The sequence below is a fragment of the Podarcis cretensis genome, assembly GCF_951804945.1.
Source record: "Podarcis cretensis genome assembly, chromosome: 4".
NCBI classification, from domain to species: Eukaryota; Metazoa; Chordata; class Lepidosauria; order Squamata; family Lacertidae; genus Podarcis; species Podarcis cretensis.
In genome coordinates this window covers 19,710,248-19,730,510 of record NC_137173.1, presented here as the reverse complement: position 1 = coordinate 19,730,510, position 20,263 = coordinate 19,710,248, and the positions used below count along the sequence as shown (strand labels likewise).

Here is a 20,263-nt window from a genome sequence, read left to right as displayed (position 1 = left end):
ATCTAATGTCCATCTGGGAAGGATTAATATGGCCATATCATACCACCCCACAGATAACAGCCAAAAATATATGGGATTTTTACATGGTTTTCATTTCTTCACATTCTGTCATCCCTCTCTAGCCATCTCTCCCCATAGGTGGGGTCCCCTGTTCTTATTCAAAATGATCAGCCTTTCTTCAGCTATAGCATCTCTCTCTCTCTCTCAGATTAACCACATGTAAACAGATATTTTTTAAATCCCAAAAAGTTCCAGGCTGCATTTCAATATCTCTGATGGGACGCAGGTGGCGCTGTGGGTTAAAGCCTCAGCGCCTAGGACTTGCCGATCGAAAGGTCGGCGGTTCGAATCCCTGCGGCGGGGTGCGCTCCTGCTGCTCGGTCCCAGCGCCTGCCAACCTAGCAGTTTGAAAGCACCTCCGGGTGCAAGTAGATAAATAGGGACCGCTTACCAGCGGGAAGGTAAACGGCGTTTCCGTGTGCGGCTCTGGCTCGCCAGAGCAGCGATGTCACGCTGGCCACGTGACCCGGAAGTGTCTCCGGACAGCGCTGGCCCCTGGCCTCTTAAGTGAGATGGGCGCACAACCCCAGAGTCTGTCAAGACTGGCCCGTACGGGCAGGGGTACCTTTACCTTTACCTTTAAACAGATATTTTTTAAATCCCAAAAAGTTCCAGGCTGCATTTCAATATCTCATTGATTAAAAGTCAAGCTAACAGGATGGGCCATGAATCTTACGCCACTGCAGCCTTGGAAAAGCTTGGACTCACACAAATCCTTGGATATCCACAGCATAAAAACTGGTGATCCCTGATTTGAACAGTGGGTGATCCTGTTCACATGAAAAAACACATTACACAGCTTCTGCATACATTGTCCAACTGATTTAGAAACAGTGAAGCAGAATAGCAGCTATAAAAAGGATTAAGTGATTGTTGATATTAGCCAAGAATGGGAGAAACATAGCGTGACACTATAAATTTGAAGCGAGTCCAAAACTGCAATTTATGTAGATAGCAGATTTATGCAGAGGGCAGAAAGGAGAGCAGTGGTACCCATGCTAGACAGGACAGTCAAACTCTGTAGCTGGCTCTCCCAGACGAGACCCAATCCTAAAAGTATTCCAATGAGAATCATTATAATTATTGTCTTGCCCAACCTATGCAATCTTGCAATGTCGCAATTATAATATTTTGCATTAGGAAGAATGAAAACCCATCATCGTGTCTATTCCTGGCTTCTGAACAGAAGTGCCAAGAGAACACTGGTATTGTAATTCTAACAAGTTCTACTTTGCATAGGATTAAAATCTTAGTAAGGAGAGAAGAAGCAGTGTAGAACACTCACCAATACTGATTTCATCATCCGTCTCAGCATCTCCAATGCACTCAAACTGGAAATCTTGAAGCGACTGGGAAAACTTTTGTACTGCTATGGATAGATCTGTAAAAGAAAAAGATTGAAAATGATCAGAGTGTACATTGCAGAGAAATACATATTTGGAATACACTTACTGTAAATATATGTGTGTGTGTGTGTGTGTGTGTGTGTGTGCGCGCGCATATATATATATATATACATATACATATACATATACATATACATATATATATTATACACACACACATATATGCATACATATGTGTATGTATATATGTGTGTGTGTGTGTGTGTGTGTGTGTGTGTATGTGTATGTGTGTGTGTGTGTGCATTCTCTCCTGTATCCTGGTATACTTGATTACATGATTCAAGGTAAGGGACGCATGGAAGGATAATGAAGGATCACATAACCTTGCTTGATGTAAACATTTAAGAAAATAAAAACAGAAAGCACACACACACCACCACCACAGATAGATAGGACACAGGTACACTTTGGAGGATGGATGGCGACTAACAGATTGAGCTTGAATCCTGACAAGACAGAAGTACTGTTTCTGGGGTACAGGAGGCGAGCAGGTGTGGAGGACTCCCTGGTCCTGAATGGGGTAACTGTGCCCCTGAAGGACCAGGTGCGCAGCCTGGGAGTCATTTTGGACTCACAGCTGTCCATGGAGGCACAGGTCAATTCTGTGTCCAGGGCAGCTGTCTACCAGCTCCATCTTGTACGCAGGCTAAGACCCTACCTGCCTGCAGATTGTCTTGGCAGAGTAGTGCATGCTCTGGTTATCTCCTGCTTGGGCTACTGCAACGCACTCTACATCCCATTGTTTTCTATTGATACACTGTATTCTCTGCAGCCCTGCTTTTGCAAATCCTGGAGAACACACTGGAAACTGAATTGCAGTTATTCAAAACAGAAGCTCATCTGGCAGTCTTCTCGATATATTGAACTGCTGCGCTGCCTCTAATATTTTACGTAATGTGTGTTCTTTATTACAAAACACGTGGGGTTAAATGCACTCTCGGCGAATGTCCCGCAGACTCACTGGATGCTTCTTATTCCTAGATATGCAGAAAACATCTACTGAAGCAATGCCTCATTCTCGTTTGACAGCTGCACATATGAGAGGAGACAGCAGAGCTTCTGCTGCACAAGTGTGAAGAGTAGAGGTTTTTGGCAAGTACCATTACCCTTAATTCTTCTTTCCCGGAGGTATCCAACTAAACAGTTCTGCTAGCACAAGGGGGTTTTAGCTGCACAGGGAACTTCTCCGCTTTCTCCTCTCCCTGTACAACTCCTAAATCTATTCTGGGGTTTCCCCCAATCCTCCAGAACAAATACACAGGGCAGACAAGGAGCAGGCAGGGAGGGGCAAGGCTACAGTAGTTCGACTGTGCAGCTAAAACCCACAGCACTTGCCTCAAAACTGAGAGATCCAGAAGAAGCAACAGGAACATTTCACCTACAGTGGTACCTTGGGTTAAGAACTTAATTTGTTCTGGAGGTCCGTTCTTAACCTGAAACAGTTCTTAACCTGAGGTACCACTTTAGCTAATGGGGACTCTAGCTACCACCACTCAACCGCCGTGCTATTTCTGTTCTCATCCTGAAGCAGGTGTGAAATATATTGACATATTTTTAGCTCTCCTACCCCACTAATACATCACCTTGCCGACAAAGGTCCGTATAGTTAAAGCTATGGTTTTCCCAGTAGTGATGTATGGTGGTGAGAGCTGGACCATAAAGAAGGCTGATCGCCGAAGAATTGATACTTTTGAATTATGGTGCTGGAGGAGACTCTTGAGAGTCCCATGGACTGCAAGAAGATCAAACTGATCCATTCTGAAGGAAAGCAGCCCTGAGTGCTCACTGGAAGGACACATCCTGAAGCTGAGGCTCCAATACTTTGGCCACCTCATGAGAAGAGAAGACTCCCTGGAAAAGACCCTGATGTTGGGAAAGATGGAGGGCACAAGAAGAAGGGGACGACAGAGGACGAGATGGTTGGACAGTGTTCTCGAAGCTACCAGCATGAGTTTGACCAATCTGTGGGAGGCAGTGGAAGACAGGAGTGCCTGGCATGCTCTGGTCCATGGGGTCATGAAGAGTCGGACACGACTAAACGACAACAACAAAAACCCCACTAATATGGTTGGTGCCAAGTCTAAAAAGACTTTTCCGCACCAGATAAAAAGACCTCCTTATTTACTCAGGTCTTAGGGCGAGTGTGCCTCTTAGGTTTGTTGTTAGGATTATCAGTTGTAACTGCTACACACGTTTTATGGTTTCATTATCTGATAGCTTTATCATTGCATTTGTGACCTGCTCTGGGATTCCTTTTCGTAACAAAGAGTGGAGGCTAGAAATATCTTAAGTAAATAAATGAACATGGAGATTTTAAGCTTTGGCCTCAGCATGAGAGGTCAGGGTGAACAGAAACGCCACTGCAATATTTGTAAAGTCTGAGGCACTTCAGTGAAATGGACATTCACTCTTTACAGCTCAATGGAAATGCCCCCTTTTTTGTTGCTTCTGAGTTTATCAGAGGGGGTAAGCAGGCACATGTCAACGTGGGTGGAGGGGGGAGAAATAAATGATGGACTGCACCCAGCAAGAAGCAGGCACAGAGGGGAACTAGCCATGGGTGCAAGATTAAACAGAACAAAACAAGTGTTTGAATAACATTGCTATGTATAGTCTGGGAATGGCTGCACCCCGTTCCAAAATTCATCAACTAAATAGCAGGCTGACAGGCCAAACATCCGATCCACGGAACACAGTTGTTGCAGGGGTGTGTGGGTGTGTTTTTAAACTGGATGTCTGGAAGTTGCAGTCCTGGTTTACATCCCCCAAGTGCCCCTTGATAAATACATCTACAGACCAAGCTTCTTAAGATTCCCATTTAAATGTATCCCAATTTCAGATGTAGTGCTACAGCTGCTGTTTTGTTTCTGGAAGCAAACTGGACTAGACTGTTCTCCTCACTGGTCAAATGCCACCATTTCGGGGAAAGATATCACACGTTTCCCCATCCACACTAACGACAGGATGTGTTCAGATTGAGAACTGTGGTTGTAGTCACACTTGAGATTTCCACTCTATTCATGGAGGAGAACAGATATCATGAACATCTTGATTTAACTTTTTTGGTCTGAGCTAGGGATAACTTTTGTACTTTTATGCTGTGCACTGCCCTGAGATCTTCGGATGAAGGACAGTACACAAATTTAATAAATAAATAATAATAAAAACCTCCTGCCAAAATGGCTCATGAAATGACAGTTGCTCAAAATATATACCCAAAATGCCACACAGAATATGGGAACGACATACATTTCCTTGCACATACAATAAATAAAAAGATTCAGAACTATTCTGAGTCTTCCACAATTGGAAGTCTTCAAGCAGAGGTCGGATAGCTATCTGTCATGGATAGCTTCAGTTCAGATTCCTACATTGAAGGGGGGTTGGACTAGATGACCCTTGGTGTACCTTCCAACTCTACAATTCTAGGATTCTATGTGGAAGCATGCAGGAAAACCTGGAAAGGAAGCAGCAGCTATAGTCTGACAAACAGTACATCTGAAAAGGCCCTAAAAGGTAAAGGTACCCCTGACCGTTAAGTCCAGTCACAGACGACAATGGGGTTGCGGCACTCATCTTGCTCTGTAGGCCGAGGGAGCCAGCGTTTGTCCGCAGACAGCTTCCAGGTCATGTGGCCAGCATGATTAAGCTGCTTCTGGCGAACCAGAGCAGTGCATGGAAACACTGTTTACCTTCCCGCCGGAGCGGTACCTATTTATCTACTTGCACTTTGATGTGCTTTTGAACTGCTGGGCGGGCAGGAGCTGGGGTCGAACAACGGGAGCTCACTCCATTGCGGGGAATCGAACCGCCAACCTTCCAACCAGCAAGTCCTAGGCTCAGTGGTTTACACCACAGCGCCACCCGTGTCCCTATACACAACAACAACAACAACAACCCACCACTGGTCCTGTGACCATTCTGAATACAATCTACTATATTAAACCACAACTAAACTGCACTGTGAGGGACACAGGTGGCGCTGTGGGTTAAAGCCTCAGCGCCTAGGACTTGCCGATCGAAAGGTCGGCGGTTCGAATCCCTGTGGCGGGGTGCGCTCCCGCTGCTCGGTCCCAGCGCCTGCCAACCTAGCAGTTCGAAAGCACCTCCGGGTGCAAGTAGATAAATAGGGACCGCTTACCAGCGGGAAGGTAAAACGGCGTTTCCGTGTGTGGCTCTGGCTCGCCAGATGCAGCTTTGTCACGCTGGCCACGTGACCCGGAAGTGTCTCCGGACAGCGCTGGCCCCTGGCCTCTTAAGTGAGATGGGCGCACAACCCCAGAGTCTGTCAAGACTCTGGCAGGGGTACCTTTACCTTTACCTTTTAAACTGCACTGTCTTGCCAACCTAGCAGTTCGAAAGCACGTCAAAGTGCAAGTAGATAAATAGGTACCACTCCGGCGGGAAGGTAAGCGGCGTTTCTGTGCACTGCTCTGGTTCGCCAGAAGCAGCTTAGTCATGCTGGCCATGTGACCCGGAAGCTGTACGCCACTCCCTATGCCAATAAAGCGAGATGAGCACCGCAACCCCAGAGTTGGCCACAACTGGACCTAATGGTCAGGGGTCCCTTTACCTTTACCTAAACTGCACCGACATTTTTTCCCTACAGTCGAGCAGTATATAAACTTTATAAAATAAATAAATCTAATGCTGTGTGCTTCTCCTATAAAAGCCCAAGCATTATAAAACCAGCAATTGCATGGAAACACCCTCTGCTTTGGGGATTATGCGTCAACCCACACACAGCTTGATGTGTCGAGTCAGAAACATATGGCATAGGGAGGGTTTTTATAAAAGGAAATGTTATCGTGGTTGTAAAACACCAAACCCATTTGTTACGCAAAATGCTGAGCGAGATGAAGGCACTATGAGAAAACACATCCCTCGGTAACGATCGCTTTTAAAGCAGTGGTTTTCAAAAACATCCTGCTTTCGGAGAATCGCTTTCCCACATCAACTCAGATGGTAGAGCAATAGGACTCTCAAGACTCAGGGTTGTGGGTTCAAGTCCCACATTGGGCAAAGGACTCCTGCATTGCAGGGGCTGCAAGAGATGACCCTCGTGGTCCCTTCCAATTCTACAATTTTGATAGAACTGAATGAATCAAAATGGCAGTCCGAACTTTTCAAAACTTCACCAGGTTTGGAGAGTGGTGTTATCATTCCTGAGCAATATGCAATACTACATACAAGACTAAAAAGGTAAAGGGTAAAGGGACCCCTGACCATTAGGTCCAGTCGCGGATGACTCTGCGGTTGCGGCGCTCATCTCGCTTTATTGGCCGAGGGAGCCGGCGTACAGCTTCTGGGTCATGTGGCCAGCATGACTAAGCCGCTTCTGGCAAACCAGAGCAGTGCACGGAAACACCCTTTACCTTCCTGCTGGAGTGGTACCTATTTATCTACTTGCACTTCAACGTGCTTTTGAACTGCTAGGTTGGCAGGAGCAGGGACCGAGCAACGGGAGCTCACCCCCTCGCGGGGATTCAAACCGCCGACCTTCTGATCGACAAGTCCTAGGCTCTGTGGTTTAACCCACAGCACCACCCGTGTTCCACATACAAGACTGCTTGCAGGTTTATTCATCCGTCCTGCTTTTCTTTCATTGGGTGCTCAAGTTGTCTAAAAAAAACAAACTAAAAACAAAGCAAGAGAAATGGCTTTTTTTAAAAAAAAAAAGTTTAAAGGCTTGGTAAGAAAGAGAACAGAGGCAACAGGAAAAACGTGAGGCAGTGATTCTTTGGCAGGAAAATAATCTGAGGGGCAAGGGATAAGACCCCCTTCCCTTCAGTTTGCAGCTTTGGCAGTTGTATAATACAAAATATTTGAGATCTCCACTTAGCTGTTGTTCTGGCACACTTTCACAGTATAGAAGAGAGTGTGGGGAAATGTACTTTATAAATAAAGGAGGACAAGACTGCCAACTAGTATGAGGTGTTTGGGCTTTGAATCTCGGGGTCTCCCCCCTCTCTAATAATCATTTATTTATACCCCACCCATCTGGCTGTGTTTCCCCAGCCACCCTGGGCGGCTCCCAATAGAATATTAAAAGCACAATAAAACATCAAACATTAAAAACTTCCCTAAACAGGGCTGCCTTCAGGTGTCTACTAAAAGTCAGATAGTTGTTTATTTCTTTGACATCTGACGGGAGGGCGTTCCACAGGGCAGCACCACCACCAACAATATAGCCCTGCTAGGTAGGAAAGAAAACTTGGAACTTCAAGCTACCAGAACAATCAACAGCCAGGAAACTAGACCAATAATCAAAAATACGCTGAAGGAACAAGTGCGCCCTGCTGACATGTACAGGACCCTCAACAGCTGCCGTGCCCAATACAGCCAATTTCATTCGTGCCACTGTGGGACATCTCCCTTTTTTCACCCTCGCTTTTCTTTTTCCACAGCTAAGATTGTAAACACGCCAGCTGGTAAAGTGATTATGCTTAGCGAAGCCTGGAAGAATTAAAAATGGCTTTAAAATAGGAATAAAGAAGTATTTAGAAGAAGTACGTTAATATTACCAGGCATATCCGATGGGGCCCAACAATTAGAGAAGGCATCCCCAAACTAGGCCCTCCAGATGCTTTGGGACTACAACTCCCATCATCCCTAGCTGGACCAGTGGTCAGGGATGATGGGAATTGTAGTCCCAAAACATCTGGAGGGCTGAGTTTGAGGGTGCCTGGATTAGAGGAACACATAAGGGGACCCTGAAGTCTTTACTGCCACCCATCCTATTCTGTTTCACCTCAGGTAGCCTCCCCCTTGTACAACCCCGATTTTAAACTGGCCGGGGTATTTTCCCCTTTTCACAAACACCCCACTCCTCTCAACTGCTAGAGAAAAAAGCCAAATGTGCATAAATATATTTTAAAGTAGTAGCAGTGAAGTAAAATAATGCATGCCGCAACACATTAGCAGCCAATGCAAGACATTTAAAGCACTGTTCTACCATTTTAGCAATCACTGTTCCCCCCCCCCCAAGAATCCTGGGAACTATAGTTTTTTAAGGGTGCTGAAGGTTATTTGGAGAGCCCAATTCCCAAGTGCTTTAGCAATCCTTCCCAGGAAACTCTCTGGGAATTGTAGTTCTGTGAGGGGCATAGAGGCCCCCCAACAACTCTTATAGCACCCTTAACAAACTACAGCTCCCAAGATTATTCGATGGAAGGCATGATTGTTCAAAGGGGTACTGTTAGAATGCATTACATGCTTGATGCAGGTAAGACAGAAACAGCAATAAATCAGAGAGAGAAAGAGCTGGGCAGCGGTACTCTAAACTTTTTTTAACAAAACCCACTGGCTTAGACCAACAGTCCTTTAACAGTGCAGAGACAGAAACTATGCAGCCAACAGCAGCCTCTCTGTGCAAAGCCTTTTTCCTGTGGACAGATGTGAGTTATAGTCCAAAACTAGGGTGGCCCTGTGGTCTAAACCACTAAGCCTCTTGGGGCTTGCTGATCAGAAGGTCGGCGGTTTGAATCCCCACAACGGGGTGAGCTCCCATTGCTCAGTCCCTGCTCCTGCCAACCTAGCAGTTCGAAAGCACCTCAAAGTGCAAGTAGATACATAGGTACCACTCCGGCAGGAAGGTAAACGGGGTTTCTGTGCGCTGCTCTGGTTTGCCAGAAGCGGCTTAGTCATGCTGGCCACATGACCCAGAAGCTGTACGCCAGCTCCCTTGGCCTGTAAAGCGAGATGAGCACCACAATCCCATAGTCGTTCGCGACTGGACTTAACGGTCCCTTTACCTTAGGAGGACATCAGTTTGCAGGCGGCAGCTCTATGGTCCAGCTTACCACCTTAGCAAAAACCAGTGCCTGAGCTGGCAAGCTTGAGCATTCTTACAAACAAAGATAACTCTATATCTATCTATCTATCTATCTGTCATCTATCTATCTATCTATCTATCTATCTATCTATTGCTTCAAAAGGATGGGGACACTTTTCTATCACCACTCTGAAATCCCTTATGATGAATCAGAAAGAGGCTATATTTTAATGCAAGGTGGGAAACCTGAGGCTTGCAGTCAGCCAAGGTAGTTCATCACCCCACATAATGTGTTGTCCCCCCCCCAACACAACTCTTGTGGCTTCCCACCTGTAATAACACCTTTTACAGGTCAGTATAAAATCAGGGTCTCTGGCGGAGAAAACTAGACACAAGCAGCCTCCGCAAACCCCTCTGCTACCCTGATAAAGACAGTGACTGTTTGCTGGTTGTTTGCAAGAGACATCAGCCAGTCAAAGGGGAAAACCCACGCTGTCGCAGAGCAGAGCACGTCCTGCCAAAAAAATGTAAAGGCAAAAAGGCCTGTTTGACAGAGCGTTTGTTGTCCTCGTCAGTGAATGCTCCCTCACATATCTGCTCAATGCTTTGCATTTCCGTCGTGTGTCAGCTTGCAAGCAATGGAATAATAATGAGCCACGTGATGCCGTTTGGGGGCTGACTTCTCTCCTCAAGCTAGGGATGCAAGTCAGAACTGTTCCTAATAGAAAGAAGTGGACTAGAGGTGGGAGACAGAAAGGTTTATAAACAAGAGTCCCACTATTCCTTATCTTCCGTACATTTGAAGTTGCTCAATAAAAGAGAAGTGAAAAAGTGATCCTCTACTGCTCCACTCTCTCTCTTTCAAGACCTGAAATACAACCTGTGGATAATCTAACTCAGCCTTCCACCAACCTGGTCTTCTCCAGATGTTTTGGACTACAATGGCTGGACTGGCGCAGATGAGAATTGTAGTCCACAGCATCTGTGAGAGCACCAGGTTGTCGAAGGCTGATTTAACCATTTCCATTTTTCACTATGTACATTACTGGTTCGTGCACACTGATATTTGGCTTATTGCTGCCGTGATTTCAACTTTCCTCCAATGCAAACGAACCAAACAAAAATTTGCCGCTCCACACAGGCTTTGCATGCTATTACTTAAAAAAAAAAATAATAATAATAAAATTCAGTCTCCAATGGCCTACCACACTAAAAATAGACACATAGTGGTGACCGTAAGATTTAAAAATGTGCAGCTGATGCAAGGCAAAGGAGTCAAGATTTCCAAAGTTCTTTGATGTGGCGAATCAGACTTTAGCTATGGAGTTTTAGATTTCAGCTTGAGCTCAAGGCAACGAACAGTATATTGAAGAAATCTTGAAACACACACACATACAGCAGTAGTTCAAAAAAAAAAAAAGAGAATAAAAGGATTTAAAAGTACAATAGTCATTAAAAATAATCGCATCACAGTTGTCTGGTAAGGGGGCAACCATTCACCAGTTGTCCTGTGAGGGGGCAACCATTCACGACCCAAAAGCTTCCCTGAAAAAAATAAATTCTAACCACTCAGAAGAAGGCCTTAAAGAGCCTTGAAGAGGTTATCTACCTGTTCCTAAGTAGGCATATTTCTGGGAATACTGACATCACCCCTATTCTTGTGTCCCAAAGTTCTGAGTAGATGGGTAGATTTTTATAGGAAGAGAACATGTTCCTTCAGCTATCCAGGCCACATACTGTGTGAAGGGTTTTTAAGATCACATTTGCCTTTCATGTTCTTTTCCAGTTTGGTCCAATTTGACATGAGAGTCACATGCTCCTAATACAAGGTCATTCTTGATCGCCTGGCCACTGTGTTCTGGACGAGGTGCAGATCTAGTTTGCTCATGACTGGGCAATATATTGGTAAATTGTCCGAAACTGGCATGGAGTTCAGATCGCGACACCAATTTCAGACCAGCAATACATTGTGCCAGCTGAAACTGCCTGCTGACAGGAAAGACACAAGCAGGCAGATGGAGTCTAAAAAGGTTCTGGTGAGCACTCAATTCAGTCACATTTTATATAGCGGGTTCTCCTTCATGGAGAGCACGTGTTGCGGTGGGGGCAACCATGACATACCTTGTTGCTGGGCAGGTTAATATGGATGGTCACAAATTTGATAGGGCACCTCTAATTGTTGCTGGGGAGAATTTAATGTTGCAAAATTGTTTGATTGATGGGGGTGGTATTTATTCCCTGCGCACAGCGGTAAGCTTCCTCTTTTCGCTGCGCGCATCGGATCACCCGCCCACCCTCCCTATATTTAGGGTTTGTTCGCGCTGACCTTGCAATGCCTGTCATGGGGTCGTCTGCTTTGGAGCAGGGGCCTGGTAGGAATGTTTACCATTTGGCTGACTGGCTGTTGCCATTTGGTTTTTTGCCTACTGCGGAGCAAATCGTCACAACTTGTATGGTTGCGGTTAGGTGAAGGACCCGTGACCATTAGGCCCAGTTGCGGACGACTCTGGGGTTGTGGTGCTCATCTCGCTTTATTGGCCAAGGGAGCCAGCGTACAGCTTCTGGGTCATGTAGCCAGCATGACTAAGCTACTTCTGGCGAACCAGAGCAGCACATGGAAACGCCGTTTACCTTCCCGCTGGAGCGGTACCTATTTATCTACTTGGACTTTGATGTGCTTTCAAACTGCTAGGTTGCAGTTAGGCACTGGTTAACTTTGGTTGGTGGAGGGGGCATGGTTGGCTGTGCCTGCCCCTTCAATGCTGCTGCTGCAAGGGTATTCCATTAAAGGAATCCAGGGACTCGCCATGCTCTTGTCCGAACCCCGTCAAGGGGCTTGGGCCATGCAATAGCCCCTGGGAGACGGGAGAGTCTGGCGCCCAGCTTTATTCTCTCCCCAAAAATGTTTACCCTTACTGACTTCCACAGGCTTGAGGTTGTCAGTTCTGTTCCTACCTCTATGTGGGAACAGATAGTCATTAACCAGTGCCTAAGCAACCACTCACGTACTGTATTTCAATAAAGTTGTGGCCAAAATTATGCCAAAAGCTAACAAAGATGTTGTGTGAACTGTGTCTTTATTTGGGGGTGTGCTGGAGGGCCTTGACATGCAAACTACCAAATCTGTACACCGCTTGGAGGTTATCAGTTTTGAGCAAGCAGTTTATGAATCAAATTTTCCAATTAAATAAGGGCATCTGTCATCTTCGTCATAAGCAGCTACTGACAGAGGCTATGACCCAGGCTTTATGTGCACATAGGCAGAGAGGACGCACACCCTGAACTTTGCTTCAGTAAATGAGTTCATATAAAGGCATTGGCATATTCTGAACAAGAAGCATGTTGGAAAATATGCTTCTGAGCTTTGACGGAAACATGCCACTATTTTCCCGAGAGGATTCCTCTGGCGTGGCAGCCTCACCAGTGAAATGTTTCACATGCACAGCCACCGCTCAGCAACAGCGATATCCAAAGGACGGCATGTCTCATCAGACCTCTATCATGCCACTGTAGACAGAGCTTTCATCCCATGCACAGGCATCAGCCCAAAACGCCCGGTTTTTAAGCCATGCTAAAATCAGAGGTAGCCCATGTGTTGACTTCCAGGTGTTGCTGGAATACAAGTCCCATTATCACCATCATGGCTAGAGCTGGAGCAGATGGGACTTCCATCTGGAGCACATCATATTGGGGCAACATCTGGAGCACATCATATTGACTACCCCTACACTGAACCATGATTTCAATCAACCCATAATTAAAGCAGCAGTGTCAAGCTACCCATAAGTTACTTGTTACTTCGCTGCAGTCTGTCCTATCAACTCACTCCAACTGACACATGAGTACGACATACAGTGGTACCTCGGTTTACAAACTTAATCCATTCCGGAAGTCCGTTCTTAAACCAAAACCGTTCTTAAAGCGAGGCGTGCTTTCCCTCATGAGGCCTCCCACTGCCAGTGCCCTTCCACCGTTCGGCTTCCATTCTTAGACCGAGATAAAGTTCTCAAACCAAGGCACTAATTCCGGTTTTGCGGAGTTTGTAAATTAAATCATTCTTAAACCGGACTGTTCTTAAACCGAGGTACCATTGTAATGTGTTTCAAACAAGTTCACTAGAAACCATGGTTTAGCACCAAGAGTGTGGGACCTTTTTTGGGTCAAGGGTTGCGTTCCTTTCTTAGCCACCTTCCAGTGGTGGGTGGTGCCACAGGGAGAAATGGATGCAGCAATGAATGTAAATTTTATCTTTGCATAGTAAGCTAGTTTCTACCCATGTGTGCCTCCTTGTCCTCCATCAGGAATGCAAGAGGCATTTTCAGAGTTCAAGTCCATATTCCAGCCATGCAAAAACAGTCAAGAAGCAAGGGTCAGGGAGGGATGTGGCCTTGGGGAGAGTTTAGAGCAGGCATCCCCAAACTCGGCCCTCCAGACGTTTTGGGACTACAACTCCCATCATCCCTAGCTAACAGGACCAGTGGTCAGGGATGATGGGAACTGTAGTCCCAAAACATCTGGAGGGCTGGGTTTGGGGGTGCCTGCTCTAGAGTCTAGTTCAGTGTGACGTCCAAACGTGCCCAACACTTCAGTGGAGGCATTTTACGGATTCAGCTGCACGTCACAGAGCATTGTACATGTATGTACAATTCAGCTCTTGCTGGGAAGTGCTCTGTAGGCCCAGCTCATGCAATTTCCCTGAAACGAACCCGACTCCAAGGATCAAGTCCAAGATTGCTAACGGCACACTTTCATCCGCACCCCAGAATTGAGCAGGACTTTAACTCTATGAAGCAACTGAAACCATTAACTGCCAAGAGGCACTTGACAGCTGCTTGACCTCCCCTTGAGCAAACGCCCAACATTTTTTGGCCGAGGTACCTTGAGATGGACCCGTATGACAGCGTTAGGTTGGGCCTTCGGCATACAAGCCTTTTCTTTTACTTTGACTGCAAAACCGTCAAGAAGCGAGACTCCAGTTCTTTCATTCAAATCGGTGGCACGTCAAAATCCAAGAAACTACTTCTTCCTGGTTCAGCTCCTTTCCTCACTCCTTTTCCTTCCAGGGATTTCAGTTTATGGTACACTAATCAGCAGTGGACTTGCTTGACCTTTGGATTTCTATAGGCTATTTCCATGAGGGAACACTTCCAGTCTAGGCAAACCGGAACTCTGCGGTGTTTCAGACATACCCTTTCCAAATACCTGGCGCCATTCACAGTTCGCTGCTCCCCAATGAACTGCAAACTCAACTCACTAGACAGAAGCAGCTTGCAATCATACATATATTTTAAAATGAAACATAGCTGCTGCAATCAGCCTTCCTTGTTAGGTGAGGCTATCATATTGCCAGATGGATCTTTAAAGAAAATAACATAGAACGGATTATATCATTTTAACCAAACAAACTTCTGCAAGCTCCTTGGTATGCCCAATGAGCTGTGTATTTAGAGTCTATCAAAAACAGAGGTGGGGAATCTTTGGCTCAGGGCCACTCCGATCCCCACTATGTGGCCCTCAGAACTCTCCTCAGACCACACCCTCATAAAAAAGCTGGTTTTAATGAACTGTTAAAGACTGTCCATTTCTGGGACAGATGTCCTGACAGTGCAACGTGCCATGCTTTCGCTAGCCACTGCTCTTGATCTGGACTTCCAATGGGAGACCGCTAACAATATGGCTGCAGCAAGAAGCATAAACACAAGAGGTCTGTGCAAGTTGGTACCACACTCTAAGAATACGAGCGCCAGGGCTGGGTCTGAGAATAATATTTGTGAGTTGATAATGGAGAGAGCATCAAAATTTTGGGTCCAGAATCTCTGAACTACGCAGCAATCCCACTACATATGAAACACTGTTCCGGTGTGTCCACTGTCTTCTCTGTTTCAACCTGTTTTGCTATGGTGTAGTGATGTATGGAAGTGAGAGCTGGACCATAAAGAAGGCTGGTCACTGAAGAATTGATGCTTTTGAATTGTGGTACTGGTGGAGACTCTTGAGAGTCCCATGGACTGCAAGAAGATCAAACCTATCCATTCTTAAGGAAATCAGCCCTGAGTGCTCACTGGAAGGACAGATCCTGAAGCTGAGGCTCCAATACCTTGGCTACCTCATGAGAAGAGAAGACTCCCTGGAAAAGACCCTGATGTTGGGAAAGATGGAGGGCACAAGGAGAAGGGGACAACAGAGGATGAGATGGTTGGACAGTGTTCTCAAAGCGACCAGCATGAGTTTGACCAAACTGCGGGAGGAAGTGGAAGACAAGAGTGCCTGGCATGTTCTGGTCCATGGGGTCACGAAGAGTCGGACACAACTAAACGACTAAACAACAACAACAACAACAACAAGTTCAAACACATAGAAAATGACCAAAAATCTAACAAATCAGTTCATAAAAACACCAGCCTCCACAGAGGGGTGGGGGATACTAAGAAAAACTGATATTCACGCCTGCAAAGACTGTACTGTGATCTCTTCAAGAACAGCAGCTGTGCTCATCTGAAGCACCAAACATAAATGAGAGCCCCAGGCTGCCTTATAGACAAATACATCTGTCTTGTGGGATGAAGAAGCTTGCGCAACAACACATTTGCTAGGCATTAAAAGGTACCACAAGCACTCAAGTTATTATAGCCTGCATCGAGCATGGTCCCCGAGCTCAGGTGCAACTGGAAATTCATGGGTGTTTTCTGGGTTTAAAAAGTTGCTCTACAGGTTAAAGGCCGGGATCCAAAGTGCACACCCAGGAATTTGCACACACCCAGTGGGATTTTTATCCTTATTTCTTGGCCTTTGGAAGAACAGGCAACCCAATCCCACAAACCATTCCCATCGCCACATGTTGAGTTTCTTTTAAAGCCGTTTTCAAGATGCAGAAGTTGTTTACCATGCAAGGCAGAAAGGGGCTGAAGTTTGTGAAACACAGGCCCAGGGCCTGCCTGGAGAGCACAAAAGTAGCCGTGCTGGTTTTTTTGGATCCTGGCCACAAAAACAGCAGTGTACAATTTTTTTATTTTCTCATTAATCCTTGGAACAGTCCAGTGCAGTAAGTCATGTCCCACAGACAGGAATTGTTATTTTCATTAGGATTTGTTTGTTCAATGTATACCTGCTTCTCCCTATAAAACTCTCAAAAGCGCCTACCATAAGATACACAGAAATAACACAGTAATAAAAACTTGGCCATTTGAATACGTGTCTCTAACAGCTGGTTTACAAATTTCTGTGCCAAAGCTTGTTCCTAAGAAGTTTTTAAAGTACATATTTGACAAAGTAAAATGAAAGCGACAAGCGGAAACAAGTTTGTTTTTGTGGAACACATTTATTGCATGCAGATTCCGCATTGCTATTCAGTGGAACCTCGGCTCCCGAACGCCTTGGGAGCCGAACGTTCTGGCTCCTGAACGATCGAAAGCCAGAAGTAATTGTCCCGGTTTTCGAATGTTCTTTGAAAACTGAACATCCGGTGTGGCTTCCGAGGCTTTCGATTGGCTGCAGGAAGCTCCTGCAGCCAATTGGAAGCTGCACCTTGGTTCCTGAACCATTTTGGGAGTCAAATGGACTCCCAGAACAGATTAAGTTTGGGAACCAAGGTTCCACTGTAATTACCAGAACTAGGAATCTGTGGATGAACCCTTGCATACAAAACCAGAATTAGATTCTGGTTTGTTAATGGAAATTATAAACCACAGTTTCCCATTGCATCTGAACCAGGAAACTGTGGTTTAAACAAATGTTGACTTAAAGCATGCACAAAGGGAGGGGACGAAGGTGCAGGCAGGCAGTCATGATGCTTCTTCTTAGATCTGATAAGTCACAGTTTAATGAATAATACAAAGAGCGTTACACCTGAACCAGGCCATACAGATTTGAGCAAGTCATCATTTGAGCCTACCTCACAGGGCAGTTGTGAAGGTAATACTGAAATGAGGAGGACTGTGTATACTGCCTTGAGTTCTTTGGGGGAAAGGTGAGATATAAACGTAACCAATAAATTAAAAGGATACATAAATAGAAGGCACTCCCACAAATCAGCACTGAAATCGCTTAAGACACTCATCCTACATGTAGTGAGTTAGGCAAAAATAGTGGCAGTCTAAGGGGGAAAGCAATGTAACTAAGGTTCGGCTGAATTTACTGCCTAGCATTTTGGAAAGCGGAGGGTGGATAAGACAGAGCACATATGGAATTAAGAGTGGTTATCTAGGCATGTCGAGTAATGAGCCCTTGGAACAACAAGAGAAGCAGCTAAAGCGAGGGTCATGGGAAAGAGAAGCTTCGCTCACCCCTTTTCCTGGCAAGATTTTCTACACTTGGGTGGAAAGCAATTTGTGTTTTGCAAGAATGGGGAAAGGAGGCGGAGGACGACAACAGAATTAGAGAGCCATCTGCATATTTGGTTAAAAAGAAAAAAAGGATGAAGAAGGGGGGGGAGCCTTTTGCTTTAAAGGAAATGAAACACATTCTGCAGCAAATTCCATCGATCCTTAAGAAGTCAGTGACACACAGCCGCTGATTAGCTTTCTTTGATCGTACAGCTCAGATCGCTCACATGACGTTCAGGACTGCAAAAAGCAGTTGGTTCCTCTTATGCACACATACAAAGCAAAACTGATGTGTGCAACCGCTGTTTACGCACGGCCAGGACCCAACAACTCTTGAACCCTACGTTCACTCCTGGGATTCAGCAAAACACAAAGGGGGGGGGAGGAATGGAGATAACTAGGTTTAGCCCACTGACAAGGAAGCTTCAGGCCAAAGAGTTCAAAATAGTTGGAACACCCTGTGCAAAATAAGGCCCTTACTGTGTAGTTAAGCAGAAGACACTCTTTATATCCTGGCATTTAAAACTACATGTTTCAGTGAAGAGAGCTGCTCTTTCATCCGAATTGCAGGCTAAACACAAAAAGATGCTCAGACGCAATTAGGGAGAGAGCAGTAACACAACTTCTATAGTAACACGCCATGCCAGAATTGCGCTGCAAAGGACACACACCCTACATTTAAAGCACTGCCTTCCTTGAAATATGTTTTGGGCGTTGTGGTTTGCCAAGGGTGCTGAGAGTTGCTAGGGGGCTGCCATTCCCCTCACAAAGCTGCAATTCTTAGAGTGGCCTGGGAAGAGAGACTGATTGGTAAGTCACTCTGGGAGTTGTGGCTCTGTGAGGGAACAGCGGTGTCATAATGACTCTCAGCACCCTTGAGCATCCACCAGTTTTCCCGAATGTTTGGTCGGAATCTCCTTTCTTGCAACTTGAAGCCATTGGTTTGAGTCCTAGCCTCCAGAGCAGGAGAAAATAAGCATGTGCCTCCATGTGACAGCCCTTAAGATATTTGAAGATGGCAGGTGGCGCTGTGGGTTAAAGCCTCAGCGTCTAGGGCTTGCCGATCGAAAGGTCGGCGGTTCGAATCCCTGCGGCGGGGTGCGCTCCCGCTGCTCGGTCCCAGCGCCTGCCAACCTAGCAGTTCGAAAGCACCTCCGGGTGCAAGTAGATAAATAGGGACCGCTTACCAGCGGGAAGGTAAACGGCGTTTCTGTGTGTGGCTCTGGCTCTGGCTCTGGCTCTGGCCAGAGCAGCGATGTCACGCTGGCCACGTGACCCGGAAGTGTCTCCGGACAGCGCTGGCCCCTGGCCTCTTAAGTGAGATGGGCACACAACCCCAGAGTCTGTCAAGACTAGCCCATACGGGCAGGGGTACCTTTACCTTTACCTTTTATCATATCTGCTCTCAGTCTCCTCTTCTCCAGGCTAACCATACCCACCTCCTCCAAGCGCTCCTCTGCACACGTTCCAGCTTGTCAACATCCTTCTTAAATTGTGGTGCCCAGAACTGGTCACAATACTCCAATTGTGGTCTGACCAGGGCAGAATAGAGTGGTACTGTTACTTCCCTCAAACTGGACACTATACTTCTGTTGATGCAGCCTAGAATAGTATTAGCTTTTTTTGCTGCTGAATCACACTGTTGACTCATGGTAAGCTTGTGGTCCACCAAAACCCCTAGATCCTTTTCACATGTACTGCTAGTAAGGCAGATGTCCCCCCGTCCTATATCTGTGCATCTGGTTCTTGCTACCTAAGTGCAGAACCTTACATTTGTCCCTATTGAAATTCATTTTGTTAGCTTGTGACCAGTTCTCCAATCTGTTACGGTCATTTTGAATTCTGATTCTGTCTTCTACAGCATTAGCTACCCCTCCCAGCTTGGTGTCACCTGCAAATTTGATGAGCATCCCCTCAATTCCTACATCCACGTCATTTATAAAGATGTTGAACAACAACTGGCCCAGGACAGAACCCTGAAGCACCCCACTTGTCACTTTTTTCCAGGATGACAAGGAACCATTAAAGAGAACTCTTTGGGTTTTGTCAGTCAACCAGCTACAAATCCACCTAACAGTAACCTCGTTCTACCCACATTTTACCAGCTTCCTCGCGAGAATATCGTAGGGGACTTTGTCAAAAGCCTTACTAAAATCAAGATACACTATGTCCACAGCATTTCCCTCATCCACCAAGTTTGTAATTCCATCAAAAAAAGAAATCACACTAGTCTGGCATGACTTATTTTTGAGAGACCCATGCTGGGTCTTAGTAATCACAGCATCTTTCTCTAAATGCTCACAGACCAATCTGTTCTAGGGCCTTCTCTGGTATCAACTCCAAGCTTACCTGTCGGTAGTTACCTGGGTCTTCCTTTTCTCCCCCTTTTTGAAAATGGGGACAACATTTTTCCACCTCCAGTCTGTAAGGACCTCACCTGTTCTCCAAGAATTCTCAAAGATAATAGACAAAGGCTCTGAAATTACATCCACAATCTCCTTTTATTCCATCACAATGCTGAACCTGATTGCTTGCTTTGAAGCTGCGTACACAATCCATACCTACTCTGTAGTTCCCTGAGAAATGCTGTCTGTCAGATCTCCATAGCAGGAACTTGCTCCATAGCAGCAACTTGCAGACCAACTATACTTCTGAGGCTGCTATCAAAAATACATTCGCTTGGCCTTACTGAAATGATTATA

General features: G+C 45.8%; 1 protein-coding gene across 1 annotated transcript in view; it reads right to left on the bottom strand.

Annotated features, from left to right (window-relative positions):
- Positions 1-20,263, bottom strand: part of ARHGAP42 (Rho GTPase activating protein 42) — a 178,406-nt gene that overhangs the window by 139,181 nt on the left and 18,962 nt on the right. The window contains exon 2 of the mRNA XM_079973564.1: positions 1,346-1,441. Coding sequence (XP_079829690.1) covers positions 1,346-1,441 — 96 coding nt within the window. The remainder of the gene's footprint in view (positions 1-1,345; positions 1,442-20,263) is intronic.